Source organism: Dermacentor variabilis, chromosome 2, assembly GCF_050947875.1.
Source record: "Dermacentor variabilis isolate Ectoservices chromosome 2, ASM5094787v1, whole genome shotgun sequence".
In the NCBI taxonomy this organism is placed as follows: Eukaryota; Metazoa; Arthropoda; class Arachnida; order Ixodida; family Ixodidae; genus Dermacentor; species Dermacentor variabilis.
The window spans coordinates 28538344-28556910 of NC_134569.1; the positions used below are offsets into that span (position 1 = coordinate 28538344).

At 45.8% G+C, this 18567-nt stretch overlaps 1 protein-coding gene across 5 annotated transcripts in view; it reads right to left on the reverse strand.

Moving 5' to 3' along the window:
• LOC142571563 (uncharacterized) overlaps positions 1-18567 on the reverse strand; it is a 127199-nt gene that overhangs the window by 50118 nt on the left and 58514 nt on the right. For 4 of the 5 annotated variants that reach the window (XM_075680030.1, XM_075680028.1, XM_075680027.1 and 1 more), the window contains 3 exons: positions 12888-12960; positions 3624-4018; positions 847-1095 (listed from right to left, as the gene is read on the reverse strand). In XM_075680030.1, coding sequence (XP_075536145.1) covers positions 847-1095; positions 3624-4018; positions 12888-12960 — 717 coding nt within the window. The remainder of the gene's footprint in view (positions 1-846; positions 1096-3623; positions 4019-12887; positions 12961-18567) is intronic. The other variant, XM_075680026.1, reaches the window with a different exon arrangement.

Genomic DNA, 18567 nt, shown 5'->3' on the forward strand with positions numbered 1-18567 from the left:
CATGTTCCATAATACCACTGACTTCTGTAGCAGAGTATTTGTCTTCTTACATTTCCTCTATGTTGACATATACTTGACACATTCTGTGGCATGATTTCCCAGTGAATTGTGGTGATAGCATAACCAATAACCAGTATCCCTATTGGCAAATTCATAACCAGCACTTAATTGGTTGCTCGCAGAACCCAGCAATGCTGCCCGAGGTGCTTTTGAAAGCATAAGCACTTTTCAAATAACAGCCCGCGTGAGAACACGTAATCAGAAGAACATCTTTGCAGATGTGTGCCTACTATAGCAGCTTGTACACATCAAAGACAGTGAAGCTTTATAAGGCAATTCTCACAACCTTCAGTAAAACTAAGGGCTTGGCTTGTCATTGAACTGTCCTGAACTGAATTTTATTTGCAACAATGCCACGAGAGACCAGGCCAAAAGCTTAATAAGCAGCTTGAAATCCACCTGAGCTTTTGCAAATTCTTGACTATATATGGTGCATTTTGTTTGCTATATGTGTCTTTTCAAACACTTCACTTTCTCAATATCTGAGCACAGTACTTCTTGCTTTCCATTATATCTGACTCGAGTTGCTGTACACTGTGTCGGCTGCACATTCTGATAGCCTGGTTATATGACTGCTTCAAGGCTACGATGCAGACTGCATTGATGACTGTTTTTAGTGATGATTCATTACCGACACCGTTGTTGGCGTGCATGTTTTCACCAATGCCCTTTTTCTAGTTGACATTCGATACTAACCATGCTGCCAAGTGCTGCTGGTACAGGACAACCGTTGTGGAACTCCCTTTAAGCTTTGCAGTTAAACTACACGTCATGCCTGACCCTTACCATGCGTGGAGCTTCTAGACGGGCTGCCTTGGGCGGCACAGCCACAGGTAGGGCAGGGCCAGGCCTTTTGCCAAAGCGCTCACGTGGTGGTGGCTGCTGAAACCGAGGTGGCCCACCAAAGCCTGTGCTTGCTTGCACTGGACCTGCATAGCGCGGTTGGGCTACCCCTTGCATGGGAGGAAACGAACCTCCTGCAGCTGAGTTCTGCGGTGGTGGAGGCGGGTGGAACTGCCGCTGCTGTTGCTGTTCCTGCACGAGAATGTCATCCATAATGTTATGTCCATTGAAATGTGCCACTAAAGCAGGACAGTTTAAAAAGGCAACCCATGTTTTGGCTCCACTAATACAGTCGACTCTCATTGCAACAGACCCTGATAATCTGACAAAGAACAACGGCTTTATCCGAAGTCTGTAATATCCAAGACGCCTCATTTTCAAAACTTTCGGTGTGATGTCTAACAACTTTATTTTTGCAAAGAGTGAGTGACGAATGTCCAAAGTAAAAAACAAACAAAAAAAGTTGCAATTTCGCCCGAAAGGCAAAGCATTGATTGCGACAGCAAATTAAGCAAGATAAGCACGGCAGCAGCAGCAAGCGAATTGACTTTCGTGCTGTCTCTCACTTCAACGCAAACTAAACGTCGGAAGCACAGCACATACGAATCTACCGGCACTGGGCGCACTTTGTCCACATCGCAGATCGCTTTCAAGATATGGCGCCTGCACAGCCGGCGGTGCGCCGGTGCGCTTCCACCCCGCTTTCCTCCCTCCCTCGCATGCAATATATTGAGCCGCTATCATTGGCTGACCCTTGCAAGTCAGTTGCCAGCCCGTGTCGACATGGCAAAAGTCCGTTTTATATGCCCGATTTTGACAAGAATTGCCGCTAATTTCGCCTGCTGTAGCCGATAGTTCGTTGTAGTGCGGTCAGTTAAAAGCGAACTTCATTGCATTAATAATATAGGTAGAACGAACTAAGGATGAAAAATCGTCCGTTATATCTGAAAGTCTGTTGTACGCGGGTCCATTGTAATGAGCGTAGACTGTACTAGGTTTCACAGTAATCTGTTGAAGGCCAACTGCAGTGAAATTTTTTCACTTTGGTTAGATTAATTGTGAGTAGTATAGACTACTGAAGCTAGCTTGGCAAAACTGCAGGGCTGGTAATTAATCACTAATTATCTAATTTGCTTACTGGGCATTTATAAACAACACCTAACAGATAATGCGCACATTCAGTAGGTGATTACAATCTTTCGCTAGACAAAGGACTCCTCAATGCATATTTCTCATGGCCCAAATGAGTACATATTCATGTTCTAAAGTGCCACAGCTCATTACGTAGCATTGTCTCTACCCTGTGAGTGGTAGAAGTTCTTTCATTCTGTTTTCAAAGCAAGGTGTGTTCAGACAGGACAGACTGGGGGAGGGGAGTCCTGAGTATTTTTAGTTCACAGATAAATTTTTATATGAGGCAAGAAAATATGTCTTGATAAAAGGAAACAACCTCTGTTCTGCAGAACTTAGCACAAACTTAGTGAAAAAAATTCTTATCTCACTAAAAGTGAAAAAGAGCGTTTTAATGACTTGCAGATTTTACAAATTCGAAGGCCTATCACTTTACAATCGATATATTGGAACCTCACCAAAATTTTTTTGCTAGATGGGTAAAAAGCAGAAAAAAAGACAATCTGTAATTCTTTATTACAACAAAAGAAATGAGTTCAGAATTCAATATGAGGGTGATTTTTATTCTGTTATTAGAACGAGACACATCGTTGGGATGACTATATATGGGTCTTAAGATAGGCTATATTTTCTCACTTAAAACAATATAATGCAACATGTCTTTGCAATACTGGATGTACCAGTCCTTGGTTGGTATTCTAAAATACTGTCATAAAATAGGGTGATTATTTCTTTAGAACCTCTCTAAAATGCTCATTTCTGCTATTTTGACATTATTGGGATTTTATGATGAAATAAATATGTGGTGTAGTTGCATACTTTTTCTTTTTATTTTGTGAGAAACCTTTTGAAGTTTGTCAGACATTTTTCAGCTTTATCGCCTTAGCTACAATGGCCCTTTAATTGAACACACACACACACACACACACACACACACAAACTAAGGTTTGGCACTTTTTTAAAAACATACTCTGGGTGACATCAATTTCACTTCCCATGGGCCAATATTACTATGTATTGGTGTAGATTTACAAAAAAATTTGGTGAGGTACAATTCATTAATTTTAGAGTGACAGGCTTTCAATTTTGTAAAATCTGCAAATTGTTAAAACTCTTTTTTCCACCTTTAGTGAAACAATAATATATTTCAGGAAATTCAGGCTAAGTTCTGCAAAATGAAGGTTGATTCCTTTCTAGAGAGATTTCCCACCTCAATATTTTGCTGTAAACTGAAAATACTCTGGACCCCCGTTAGTCTTATCTTTATTTCAACAAACCCAGCGACAAAAGTAGTTGAAGAAAAAAGAAAGAAAGAAGGTTGAATCTGCAGACAATTATACTAGAAGCAATGACATGCTACCACGCTAGGCTACTAGTAGTCTGAAAGTAGCACGAACACATTACCAACAGTGCTCAGGGCAAGTCTGCAACTGCAAAACTGTCCCGCAGACATGGTCACAGCACCATTTGTGCCGTGGCTAGAAAAGAGACATTGCTTGACAGCTTAGTACATTGAGGTGGCAGTGCTATATCAAACTGAACCCGAAATAGCCCATAATGTGTGCTTACTACAAGCACAAAGCTCGTACCAAGATGTTTGGTCCCTGTGGATGGTGTGCCATATGGGGTGGGCCTCCAGCCACCCTTGGCAAGGACGCGCCTTGGTACGCAGGGCCAGTCTGGAATTGATGGCCTCCGCTGCCAAGTGGAGAACTTGGCTGCTGCTGCGGCTGTTGATGGTGCTGCAGCTGTTGATTGTGTTGCGGCTGTTGACTGTGTTGCTGTTGCTGATGGTGCTGCTGCTGCTGCTGTTGCTGCTGCTGCTGCTGCTGCTGCTGCTGTTGGTGCTGGTGATGCATCGGGGCTCCAGGGGGAAACATGTTTCCATACTGGCTATGGGGGTGCGACTGCTGTTGCTGATGATGCTGCTGCTGTTGTTGGTGCTGAGGCTGATGTGGTTGCTGCTGCGGTCGCATAGGTAATCCTGAAAGTATAAAGACGTGCCAGAGGTTATACTTACATCTGATCACTCTTTTATATAATTTTGATAAATGTTTAATTTTGATACACCCTCTGCTAACCACCTAGTGAGTGAGCCAGTGCAAATAAGTGGAATGAAGAGGGCAAAACTGGGAAGAAAAGGCAGGGAGATTTACCAAGGTATCACAATTTCATTACCATACAATGGAATAAATAGAAGGTACATAAAGGTGAAGTAATGATGGCAAAACATACACGCATGCACACACGCATGCACAAGTGTTGGTGGCTCTATGCACAAATGACAGTGGAGGCCAGGGTACTACAGTATAGCCTCGTTACAACGCATCTGCTTACAACACACATTCAGATACTACATACTAATTTGTGGCGTTATGCTGATCCTCCGGTGGCTGCTGAGCCATTCACTTGATTTGATGGTCTTCTGGTAATAGCCGTTTCAGGTTTCTTATGCTGTATTCGCAGAATGCAGCAGCCAATGAGTCAGCGCAGCCGAATTGTTCCAGTAGAGAGTGGTTGTTCCACCGCCATTCCTACAGCAGAAATTCAGGCCTTTTTGCAGCTGCGCACTTACGAGCGAATTCAACTGCTTTTGCAACAAATTTAATCTGCCATTATTGGGAAACTTGCACAATTCTCGGGAACAAATTCCATCATCATGTCTTCAAGTCCAGTATGAACAGTGTAGCAGTCACAGAACGAAGCTTTCAGTGAAAGTCGTCAGTTGCACCATTTCACCTTCCATTTGCTGAAACCAAACGCTGCAGTGCCGCCATGCTCCCATTCTTTTGCGCATATTCTATCACTTTTTTTTTTCGAATTCAGCACTAAAGTCTAGCCAACACCTGTTACAGTGAAATCTCGATATAAAAAACCTCAGGGAACGACAATAGATTGTTCGTTACTCTGAGAAATCACTTTAGTGAAAACGTCAAAATTAACCCATCCGCCGATCAACCCATGAGTTCATAGGTTGTCAACACATGAGCTATATAAGCTATATGTCACTCACTCATGAAAACGTCGCTGTTGGCTCTGCACGTGCTGTTGCTATTTTCCATAGATTCCGCCGCCACGCACCAGTGAAGCACCTTATAGTAAGCGTGACATGCGCCAAGCAGATGCTGATGCAGAGAAAACTACTGACAACAAGGTCGCTCCATCTCACTTCTAAAGCACACTGTTTCTAGCTCGAGGCGACACCTGAACTACAGTAATCCCTTGTTATAAAGAAATCGCTTTATTCAAAATTTCTTATAGTTCCAAATCAAACGTACACATTTTAAGCCGCATTATTCGAAGTGCACAAAGAACTTGACCCACTTAAGAGAGAAGTGGCAAGCGGAGGCATCAACGGCGTCGAGCTGCGGCGACCCTTTCGCTCATGCAGTGTCAAATTAAAAAAAAAAATTATGGGGTTGTACGTGCCAAAACCACTTTCTGATTATGAGGCACGCCGTAGTGGAGGACTCCGAAAATTTTGACCACCTGGGGTTCTTTAACGTGCACCTAAATCTAAGTACACGAGTGTTTTCGCATTTCGCCCCCATCGAAATGCGGCCGCCGTGACCGGGATTCGATCCCGCGACCTTGTGCTCAGCAGCCTAACACCATAGCCACTGAGCAAACACGGCGGGTGAAGTGTCAAATGAATACCGTCGACGAATTTGTCTTGCGCTGGAACCGAACAGGCCACAAAAGTACCAAATCAGTGCTTAGTGCTCCCAGCTGTTTACTGTGGAGCCAACAGAAGCTGTCAAACTCCATGGTGCAGTGAGCCTGGACCATTAATATCAGTCGCAATAACGTTGCTCATGTTCCCCATGATAGAATCCACAGGAAAATAAAGTTTTCCAGACGCTTTGCGATGCCAGAAAACCGTGGTTTCTTGAATGCCGAAAAGTGGCCAAGAGAATGGGAGAAGACTTGCGCCTAAGGATTTCATAGGGTGCGCTCGGTGAGCAATGTTTTACTGCTCTAAAGAGCACTTCTGCCGCCAAAACATGCCGAAAATTACAAAAGAAGTGTCTGTCCGATTATAAGTGCCATGTTCGACTCGAGGAGCTACATTAACAAATCGGGAAGACGACTTTAGGGAAGCCGGTCAAGAAATTTGCTCACCGTTTGCAATAATCAACCTGCATCGCAATAGGATAACACCCTTAGCTTCATTGCACTTTTGAAGGTGCAAATCGACTTATAAACATGAAAAATCTGAGCGTCGCCAGCTGCAAGTCAGGCTGTCAACATGACAGGTCAACGCAAGCTGGTGTTTCCCCAGATTTTCTCGAGCCGGTCATGCTCTATTCGCGCCATGCGACTTTGGACAAATGGTCTAAATGCGTGGTAGGGCGACAATATTTTGTTCCTAGACATTTGTCCATGGTGCGGACGTGACAGTGCGCGAACACCAGCACTAGAACTGTAGAATTAACATAGTGTTATCGACAATGGTGCGCCGAAAAACTCTCGTTTTGCAAACTTCACGGCTGCACACCTAAGGAAAAAATTGCCCAACGATCATGCAAAGCCCCTAAAGCAAAACAATTCAGTTTTCACGATTGCGCTGCATAACCATTATGAGCGGCAAGTCATTCTTTGAGCACAACAAACACAACCTCAGACTCGAGCCACAGCATTCGCGGCGTTTTCCAGCGCGATACTATCAGTCTTCCGTGACCTCCACACTTCCCCTATAAAAGCAGCCACTGCCTTCCCCTCTTCATTCGCTCCCCGGTCTGAAAGCTGTTTGGACGCCAGTCGCTCCCTGCACTCGCCTTCATGTCAATTCCTCGCCTCCTCGCTGCCAGTTTCAACATTGCTGCTCCTCCAAAGCTGCCGTCTGCCGGCCTGCCCTCCTGAGCACAATCTTCCACCAACGGGTGCCCTTCCGCGGTTCCTGCTTCTTGGTCTCCACAACTCCAATCACCTTCCTTTCGCTACACGTCAAGCCGATGCCAAGCCCACCAGTGCAACCATCGCCATCACCAGCGTGATCTGATGAAGAAAGTGAGATGCCCTGACAACATTTTGAAGCTTCTGCCTTCTGCATTGCCCTTCGCGTTCAGTCACTGGGCTGCAGGCCATGTGGTTTTGTGTTATTCGCAGTGCTTGGTTAGGCGTGTGTCACATGTGCTTTTGTGGTCTACAGTGACAAATGGCTCCGACTGTCTCCGGTTGAAAGTGTCCGACTTTGGAGCAAGAAGTTCCGCTGATACAGTAAAACCTCGTTAACTCGGCCCCCATTAATTTGGAAGTTCGGTTAATTCGGATGCGTCGCCTGGTCCTGTCAAACATGAACATAACCCTATGGCATGATATTCTGGTTATTTCTCACATATTTGGTCGTACTTCGGTTAATTCAGACACTTCGCGGAGCTCAGAGGCACATGAGGCATATTGGGGGCGAGCTCCATCACTGGAAAAGCTGGCACCACCATCGGCGTGACATGGCACGAGGGATCACGTGGACACAGCGGCCGCGTCGGCTGCTTCGGGAGCGCCGAAGCGAGCTGAAAACGAAAGTTAATTGAAGTCCCAGCTGCGCTATGGTTCTGATTAAGTGGTGAGGCTTTCCCTCCTTGGGTGTCTGCTTGACAATTTCTGAAAGCAGTATAAGAGGTAGTGGCTGCCTTCGGAGGCGTGCAGCATGGTAGGCTAATGCTCGGTGCCGCAGGGCCGGACGTGCGCAACGGAGCCCGGTGTCAGCCATATATTCGCACGTGGCCGCAGGACAACAAGCTGCGTGAAACTTGGCTCGCGAACCTTAGAACCGGCAAACAGCCATCTTCTACAATTCGGGCATGCAGCACGCACAGGAGGATTTCTTCTACGGCGCTGGGACTGCGATGTTCGGTGATTAGCAGAAAACGTGCCCTGAGACGCTCGCCCGCGCCTGCTGTCCGGCTAAAGTCACCATGGTTTGGTCTATGAACTTGTTGATGCTACCGTATTTACACGATTGTAAGTCGACCCCTTTTTTAAAATTTGAAAGTCTGAAGTTGGGGGGTCGACTTACAATCGAAACCAAAACATGGCCCCCGCCAGAAAAAGCCATACCAACGAGAGCTACAACGTAGTTACAATTTTATGTTTGCTCTATGGCCCTATCCGTATCTTTTCGCTATCCCGCGTGTTTGTTCGCTTTTCGGAAGGGTTTTTCAACGTTTTTGAGAGTCTTACAGTGCATGCAACACTCATGGGGGGGTGTCGATAGTTGATAAAAGCGCCGCTGTTCCCATTTGCGGCGGCACCCTCAGAACGGCGGCGCTTGCGGGGAGTATCAGTAGTTCGTGGAAGAGCAGACACCGCTCGCAGGTTTCTCTTTCTCTGTTTAAAGGCTTTGGTATTGGTTTGACTAACTTCTTGACGCGCTCCACTTCGGCTACGTGCTACTTCTACGCTTCCCCAGTCGTCACGAGTGCTGCAGGCCCACTAATCTTTCGGCACTCGTTCACAGCAGTGTTCAAGAGGGCTGCCATCCTTTATGCCGAAGAAACAAATCACTGCGCAGCGGGCCGGAATTTCGATGTTTCTAAACGGGTGGTGCGAGAGTGGCGACTGCAGCGAAGCGAAATTTTCACCCTGTGGCGGCAAGTGAGAAATTTCCCACATGCCGAAGTCTGGACGCTTTCCGGAGCTGTAGGCTAAGCTTGCAGCGTACGTCGCTGAAATGCGTGATCGGTCCCTGCCATTGAAGTGCGACGTGGTCATGAAACAAGCCCGGACCTTCGCCTTAATTTTAAGGTTCTGCTCCGCCGTGAGTACAACGAGTGGCTGGCGGCAGAAGACTGCGAAATTACGCCAACCGGACCTGTCAAAAGAACCTCCCTGACGGCTGCGTGTGGTTGGGTGCATTTGGCGTGGGCTGCTGTTCTGCAAGATGTCCTGGTGCGGTAAATTTGAAATTTTGCTAGACCATGACGCGCTGTGGGACCGCAGCAACGATGACGATGGCAGCACTAGTGAAGACGAGTAGTCCAGAGACCATGTCAGCTACTAATAAATTTTTGTTATCGAATGCGCCCTCGGGTTTTTTTTTTTTTTCCCGGAAAGCGATATGGGGGGGTCGACTTACATTCGAGTCGACTTGCAATCGTGTAAATACGGTATATACTGGCAAGTTCACTGGAATGGAAAGGGAGCGGTAAGAAGCACATTAAAAAGAGGCATGGCACATGGTCATGTTTGTGTTATGAATTAACGCACTGAATTACCAAAAAGAAGTAGCGGGAAATAGCATGCTGAGAATGCTACTGATAGACATACAGTGCGAAGCAACTTGAGAAATAATACTGAAACGCCGAGGAATTTAGAAAAAAAAAGAAATGTATATTGAATCGTCGTGACGGCACATCCCAGTCGCCGTAGGCGTCGAAGTCTCTATAATGAAATTATTTTTTAACAGCTCTGACAGCGTCCACGCAACAATGGTTGCTTGTGTACTGTGAAATGCTCATATTTTACGGCCTAAAGCTCACGGCATGGTGCGAAAACGCACTCGCAACGAAAGCAAAACATGGTGCGTGGACATGCATGCAGATGCGCAGTCGGTCACTGTGAACCCGTGCGATCGCTGCATTGAGGCTTCATTCTGTTATGCTCCATTCGGTTATACAGACAGCTAACTATAAGGACATATTTCACATAGTTTTCTCGCAGCGTTTGCCTACCTTTCACGCAAAAAGCCAGTTAGGGAAACTCCGTTGCGGCAACTGCGCGCAGTGGCGTTCCCTGTACATATTCGGTAAAGAGATAGTGTCTGTATACGAATCTGTGCTTTCAGTTTGCCCAAGATTATTATATTGACAGTCAAAAACTTCCCTTGTTTTGAGAGTACTTACACAAATGTCCAGGAAGGCTGCTGCGTGGTGTTTTTATTGAGCGCCATAAGCGAAACCTACGAGGAGCGCGGCGTGACCCCTCATACTACGCAAGGGAGGCGCTTCCAACAGATGGCGACTCCGACTCCCTAAGTCCTAGCCCCCAATAGGATTGGGTGGCACTAGGGGTGTTCAAATCGCACCGCCAGGGATGGCATCTCCGATTAGCGTGCGCCTATTTCAAAGGCCATGCTTGCATGTGCTGGGAGTGCCGAAAGGCTGGAAATACGTCAAGGCCGCCATGTTTATTTTATTGCAACATAATAGACAAACCTACGTTTCAAAAAACACGGCGACAATGGCATACTTCTGGCTTTGCAGTGGCTTTTGGCGCTTGGCACTACCTCTGCATCGCTATGGTTATTGGCATGGTAGTTATCAGTCTATGCTAGCAACCCTAATCTACACAAACATGTTTTTTCTTTGTATTGCTGTCTCCCATTTCCGACGTTGTCTTTTGCCTGTGCAGTCGTGTGGTTGTGGAGTTGTGCAGTTTTTTTTCGTTTTTATCGTTTTTATCGAATTTTTTTATCGAGGTGCATGTGCGAGGACGGCAGAACTTTTTTTGTGAGCGTGTGTTAAATTTTGTTTGCACTTTTCATTTTTCCGTTTATACTTTGTTTTTTCTTGACATCGTGCGTGTACCTGTCGCTTCATTGCAGTGCCTAGCCGCGCCGCGCAAGCCGCACCACCATGTGCTCTCATGCCCCACCGAAGCGGGTGAAGTATGAGGCAAAGGATTTGGCAGCGAAAGTAGAAATATTGAAAGCCGTGAAGGCAGGGGTGCCTCGGCAGGTCATAATGAATAAATTCAACGTGAAGAGAAGCACGCTCAGCATATACGTGAAAAATGAAGCAGAGATTTTTCAGGCAAACGACAGCGACAAATTCGCTGACAACAGGAAGAGACTGCGAACGTCAGCGCACTCAAAACTTGAAGCAGTGTAGTTACGATGGATTGCCGATTCGCGCAACGCACAGCTGCCGTTGAGTGGCCCCCTTATCTGTGCGCAGGCCGAAAAGTACGCACTGAAGCTCAGCATCAAAGGCTTCAGGGCATCGGAAGGCTGGTTCGACCGATTCAAGAAAAGACAAGGCCTGGTCTTCCGAAGCGTGTGCGGCGTGAAAGGGGCTGTGAATGAAGGCATTGTCGAAGATTGGAGCCAGCATTAACACGACTTTTGATCATTTCAATAAAATTACAGCTAATTTTCCCTAATAGAGGCACAAATTCCCCAAGTTTTCTATGCGTTTTTCCCGGACTACTCAAAATCCCTGAGAATTCCGGTTTTCCCGGTTGGTAGAAACCCTGCAAATATTTTCAAATATGAACTATTTCTATCAACTGATAGCAAGCTCATTGGTATGAGACTCGAACTTTGTCATAAGTGAGATTCTCTCACAACAGCTGGTAAGTCAACCTCAACTGACATACTCTCAGCCCGCGCACAACGCCTCAGTGTTGCGTTTCACTGCTTTTAAGAGTTTATTTTGGTTTAGATGAGGGACACCTGCCTCTAGGCATTGGCCAATTTTTTTAGCTTAATCTCCTTCATAGAAGCAACGGCACACTTCCTTTCCCAATGATTCATCAATGCGTAGGTCCTTTCTGTTCTCGTCCTCTTTCCGCCACACGTTCGCCCCACAGGCTATTTGAAGCATCCTCTTGGTCAGTTGTACAGTCAATGAGTGATTTTTATGCTTCCCTAGGAGCCGTGAAAATGTCCGAAAAAATGAATGCATGTCTTTTACTGCCCTTAAGGGCTCAAACTGCCACAGGCACATCCGAAAAAGCTCTGAAGGCCTGCCAATACACTTATTAGGCACATCAGTGCTTGTACTGTGACAGGAGATGGCGGATGCATGCGTGTATAATTAAGGAATACATATTGTGTCCTGTGACAGTTGACCCTTCCCACGCTTGTAATGCTCCACCACAATACTTTCACTTATGCTTCACAGCGTAACAATGCTGTATTGAGGCATAGTCGGTTTCCTTCAATGTAAAACACGACACCCAACGGCGAGAAGCTTAATAGCAAACATCGAAGCAGCTAGGCCTAGCGCTGCCACAGCGGTAGCTATGGCTGCCAGCGGATCTGCATGCAAGGGCACCGATTCATGGGGGCCAGGTAATCAAAACGGCAGCAGTGGTGGCTTCCATTAATGCTGTTTCGGACCTGTGGTCATGGCAAAAAGTCCGGAAAATCGGATGGCAAAGGGCTCTTGTGTCCAAATTTTCAGATACCTTTTCAAAGATGTTCTATGGAGTATACTTGATCGTGTCGCGAATCCGTCCGAATTATCGGGCATCTGGAATGTTGGCAGTTGACTGTACACCTGGCAACTCCTCAAGCCGATGACACAGCATTAAAGACAATTCCCGCGACTTTTGTTCCCTTTCAATAATATTACAGCTAATTTTCCTTAATAGAAGCACCATTTCCCCGAGTATCCCCTTCTCCCCCCCCAGACTACTCAAAATCCGTGAGAATTCCCGGTTTTCCCGGTTGGTAAAGACCTTGTACAAGCAGTCAGCAGGGGATTTCGGAAAAGTTTATTAATGTGGTATTTGTAGTAATGAGGTTTCACTGTAATTTTGTGCATTAAGGCAGTAGTAATGAACATTTGCACAAATTTTCAGAAGTTCATGCATGGTCTTTGGTGACGCTTTCTCTGTTAATTTTCCTTGTAACATAGTGGCCAGATGACAATCTAAATTGTGCCAAAGATCAATGTACAAGACACTCAGGCACTCTACCACTAATTTTTCAGTAAAAAAATCTCTACCTGAATTCCAGTTTCAATGATACTTAAGTGTCAAGTTATGGGTGCGATCCTTATGCGAGGAAAAAAACTGACCAATTTCTATCGCCCGAATAAGGAGCCGTATCTATTGTGCAAGTAAATACCATAGCCTTTAAAAAAAAAGATAGCTTTTCTTTCAGCATGTCCCAGTGCAGCACTCACTGTTTTGTTGCACAATATCTGGAGGAGCCCTGCCTGCAGGTGGGGTCCGCCAGAGGTCCAAGGGCTGTGGCTGCTGCAACAAAAGACATAAAACCAGGTCAGCATTCAAGGATAAGAAATGAAACACGTGAAATACAAGTGCCATAACAATATTTGTTCATTTTCAGAAAGTGCCAGAAAGTGTTAATCACCTATAATGGATTCCAGTGACTCTGCCCTCTACTTCATTCGGTTAACAGCTACTATCTTCTAGCAGTAAGCGTTTGTGGATTTGGCTTCCTTTTATTTAGATCAGCAAACTAAACCTTGGTTGAGAAGAAGGTGCCAGTTAGAGCAGCTGAACAGGCAATGTCGAAACGCTTTGTCTGACTTCTCAGGCAGTCCATCACAAGGGAATGAGGAGGAGAGGGGGTGAGTTGCTCAGGAATCCACTGCAGGAACCACAGGATGATGTAATCCCTGAATGTATCTCCAGCCCACTGCAGTAGCTAGTAGTTGCTTCAAAAGTGTCGCTTTGCACTGTTGCTAAAATGCAAAGTTGCAAAAGTGGCCATTGACAAAAATGCCCCTATGCAGAAATAAGGGGTACTGGAACGTATCAATACTACTGAAGCGAAACTGAAGAAGCTGAATGCAGATCCACTATATAAATGTTGATTGTTTGATGCGTAGGGTTTAGAGTTGCAAAGGCCAGGTCTGGCCAAACAGACCCAAACAAGTGGTCATGAGTTGTGAATGCAGCTATGAATTGCTAACAGTACATGTAACATGGCAGTGCAGAGACTTAAAAACATTCACTGTAAAGTACATAAAATATTTATGTATTAAAATTGTGAAAATGAATGGTGAGGTGTGCTATGAACACAAAAAATATGCTTCAAATTGAAGCTACACTAAAATGTATACGTGCTGGTAGCACTACTGTGTCACCAGGACCCCTGAAGATAAAGGCCTGGTGGCATTTGCTATACACAATGCCATTATTGCAGCAACAGCCTGTAATAAGAGAAGAGCAGGATAAATTCTGACATTTACAGTGATGTAGATGTATAGAGCATTCTAAAAAGGAATGATTTTACACACATTCTAACCAGTTCACCATAAGCAGCATTAAATTGAAATTGTTTTAATGTGTTGGCATTATTTGGGTACTTCACGCACTTACTGGGGGCTATCTGTCTGTCTGTCTGTGTCTGTTTATCTAACTAATGTTTGTCGGTATGTTTGTACGTAATAGTTTTCCTGCCAACCTGGGGCACTGAAAAGTCCTTGGCTGAGTGGGCAGTGCATTAAATGAAATTCTGAGGTTTTACATGCCAAAACCAGGCATGGTATAATGGGGGAGACTCTGGGTTAATGTTGACCACCTAGGTTTGAGCACCTAGGGCCGTGTGTGTGCACCCAATGCACAATATACGGCCATTTTTGCATTTTGCCCCACCTAAATGTGGCTGATGTGGCCTGGATTTGATATCGCGCATTCAGGATTAGTAGCGCAACGCCACAACCACTACACCACTATGGCGGGTGTGGGTAGTGCATCAGGCAGCTATGCCGAGGGAACCTGGTTTAAAAGCAATCGTCCGACTAACTTGGGTCACTGTCACTGAGGATGTGATGTGTACATACGTGCCGCTCTTCAACCAACCTCTTTCACACCGATGTAGGTCACTGGAGATGCAGGACTGGGTTGGCACTGTTGTGCGAAGAAATTTCACGACACCGACTTGGACCACTCGGCACTTTCGAGTATTTAAAGTATTTTTCGAGTATTTAAAGTATTTTTCGAGTATTTACTCGAACCTAATGCACACTTTATTCTCGTTAAAATGGGTCCGAAAATTGCATGCAAGTTAGAATCGAGTTCGACCTTAAATCTGCATTTCCATATTGCCATCCGCATTTAAAAATAGCTGCCTCAAACACACTTCAGGCCTAGCTGCCGTAGCTTCCTACATGTGCTGTACAGTCGAACCCAACTATATGGAATCCGTTTACATTGAATTATTCTGTATATCGAACAAATTCTGAACATGGTATAGTTACAATGAGTATATATAGCAAAAATTATGCTTACATCGAACAAAAATAGTAATAATAATAATAATAATATTTGGAATTTTACGTGCCAAAACCGCTTTTTGATTATGAGGCACGCCGTAGTGGAGGACTCCGGAAATTTTGACCACCTGGGGTTCTTTAACATGCACCTAAATCTAAGCACACGGGTGTTTTCGCATTTCGCCCCCATCGAAATGCGGCCGCTGTGTCCGGGATTCGATCCCGCGACCTCGTGCTCAGCAGCCCAACACCATAGCCACTGAGCAACCACGATGGGTGAACAAAAATAGCAGCGACTCCCGATGTATCGAACGATGAGCGGCGCAAAAGTGCCCCCAGAGGTTGGCTTCCCTCGAGGCGGCGGAAAAACCCGGCGTCGCGGCTCCATCCAACCACTCTCCCTACCATGACCGCGTTACGTCGGGCAAGCCGTTGACACCTCTCTGCAAGAAATGATCCTGGCCCACCCGCAGCGCTTGCTCAGACAGCCAATCAGAGGCTCTTGTGCCCTCGTCCTGCAAAATGGCGCAAGTGCAGGTTGTCTCGCTGCCTTTCTGGTTCATTGTTTTTAGGTCTTGTGGGTCTTGCTGCAGGCTTGCCGTGATGAAGCGGCAGAATTTATGGTAAATCATAAATCGGGTCGAACGCAGTAAGAAGTCAGATGACCCCGCAGCGTGCAAGATTCTGAGGAGCACACTCAGCACGATCTTGAATGAAGGGGAGATTAGGGCTAAAGCGGACAAACTCGCGACCCGGTGCCCGTGGCACCTGACACATATGCAGAGCCGTGTACAAGTGGTTCATCCAAAATTGCTTCAAACTTGCTGGCTTCTGCATGCCTGGTGGCCATTGTAAATTCTGATGAGTGCGACAAAGCCGTTGTCGGCATTGCCAAAGTTTGGAGCGAGCAGTCAGAATTTCCGGAAGCTGTTGACGATCAACGGTCGACGAGTTTGTGAGTGCAGATGATGGTGTTGCAACCACGGGAGAGCCCAAAAACGAAGACTACATTGCCGATATCCTGCCGAGTACAAGTGAAAGTGGGCACAATTGGGAAAGCGACGATGGTCCTTTGCCCACATCCTCCGAGGTGATTGGTGCACTCGCACTAGTCCAGTGCTCCGGCGCGAATGTGGAAGGTTGCGGCCTCAGCTGCTCCGACTCTTTACAAAATGTGGAGAAGTGCGTGCGTCGCAGGCAGCGAAATTGCCCAAGCAGAAGAAAATACAGGACTATTTCATGCAAAACTAAGCTAGTTTTATCAATAAAGTGGTTTTATAAATGGTATGTGCTTCAATGATGTCGAATTCTTTAGCAGGCTTATATCGAATTATGCCCTATATCAAAATGATAGGGGTTTTTCTGCAAGTTCGATATAGCCGGGTTTGACTGTAGTATGTGTATGTGTACACGCTCCAGGCCCAGTTGCCGTAGCTTCTTCCATGTGCTATAGTATGTGTGTTTGTTAGTCCACCGTCTATCTTCCCATTATCTGCATTTGCTCTATCAGCATGGATGTGTCTACTACGAAGACACGCAGAGTTCACCATGATGGCGAAATTAAAAGGAATGTGATCATGCGTGCGGAGACAAATGGAAATTGGGCCACAACACAAGCAGTAAGAGTAGCCGAAACTTGTGTGTGGGACTGGCACATAGAGAAGGAGAGGCATTTTACTTTGGAGGCTGTTGTATACGGCACGGCCGCGTGGGCCCTACCTTGAAGGCGACCTGTGATGGGGTCAGAGTCTACGTGTCTAGCCGCACCACGCTGTTTGTGCTGAAACGAGATGCAGCATGAAGGTCAATTTGCTCATTCCTGCTACCACACTTCTTCAATCCAGCGTTTTGATAGAGTTTCCACAGTTATAGAGTGAGACGTGTTCATGTTTGCTTGTGCGCGCTTTGCACCATGATTATTAATTTAGTCAGAAAGCAAATGTTTACAAGTTTATATGAGCGATAAAACTACTATCCTCACTTCGTATAGTTGTCTACTAATTTTCTGTCGCAACTGCTGCTTTGCCTTTTGGGTGAAACAGCACAATTTCTTATTCATTGCAACTTTAGTGCATTGGGAGTAAATCTTTGTCTTACCAAATGAGAGAAAGTTGTATTTCTGTATGAAAACATAAGGTATATGGTATTGTAAAGGATTTCTCTTTTTTAGGTCACTGCAAGCGTGTGCATGTTACAATCGAGGGTGTTTTTGTTTTCTTGTCTTTTTTTTCTTCTTTTTTATTTGCCACTCAAAATGGGTGCATATTATTATCAAGGGCACATTAGAATAGAGTAACTATGGTATGTGCCAGTCTACAATGAACCTCTTTGATGCCAACTGGGGTAACTAGGTGCGCACTGGGAACGTGCTGCTCTACAATGATGAAAAAGAGCCCCTAAATTTCTTAGATGCTGAGAGCAATCGAACTCGTGTCACAAGAGTTCCTCAAGGACAGCAACCCGACGCATTAGCAGACTGCCACAAATGCACTGGGTATGTGCCACTTTTCAATGAATGCCTTTCACATTGTTTTAGCAAGCTGAGCCATGAATGCACTACACCTGGCAACAACTTTCTGTGGCACCACAGCCAAAGCTTACGCAGCCAGAACGCACTTTCGATGCTACGAACCTGATGCTATGCAATTGTAATCATCTGTAGACTACGCAGCATAAAACAAAACATACCATCAGTGACGATATTTTCTTTAATAAATCAGAAACTTGCTGCATAAAGGATTTTGACATCTTCTTGTTTCTTGTGCTTTTCGCTTTCCGGTGTTCACATCTGGTTTTCCTGTTCACTTAAACAAAGATGGTAATGCTCAGCTGCAGTAAGCATGAGCAAAATTGCTCGTAAACTCTGAATTCATCCATCAGATTAAGTCACGACAGCGATGTATTGTGGAATGTTTCATTGGCTGCATATGATAACAGGGGAAGGTGTTGAGTAGCTGCAGCTGATACCACAAGTGCATGATACCACGATGGTTCGCATTCCAGCACAGTCATGATCTGCTACAAGGTCCACAGCATTCATTGGAGTGAGTGAAAACAGCGTGGCAGGAATGCAGCTGCTTGTAGATGTCCACAGTATCATGCCTGCCACACTGTCCGCTGTATTCTGAAATGCATCTTAACTTGAAGCCTATGCTTGACTTCTGTGGGGATGCGCAACTGTCACGCGTCCCATGATATGTTGTTTTCTTGCATAGCTCCCATCTGCTGTAATCCGGCTTCACCGCATGGCTTTACTGTGGCAGTCGGTATGCTTGCAGGGTAGTACGAGAGATGGCGCGAGTGTTGCTCTGCTAATGCCACCTAACTGCGGGGTTACTTGGGTGCAAAAAGGAGAAGGCTCTTCCTCTTTGGCTCGGGATCGGCAAGCGGCGCGGACATTCTGCGCGTGCGCCGATCGATACTTCTCCGAGACCGTCCCGCAAGGCCTACCCCGGAATGGACGAACACATCGTTCGAACGCACCACCGTTCATGTGACCGTAGGCGCGAACGACCAGGCGTTAGTGTCCAGCATGGGGCGAATCTATTCGCTCAATATCCAGTCGCGGTGAGTCGGACTTCTGTGATTTGTCGCGCGCCCATCGGCATGTTTTGTGGAC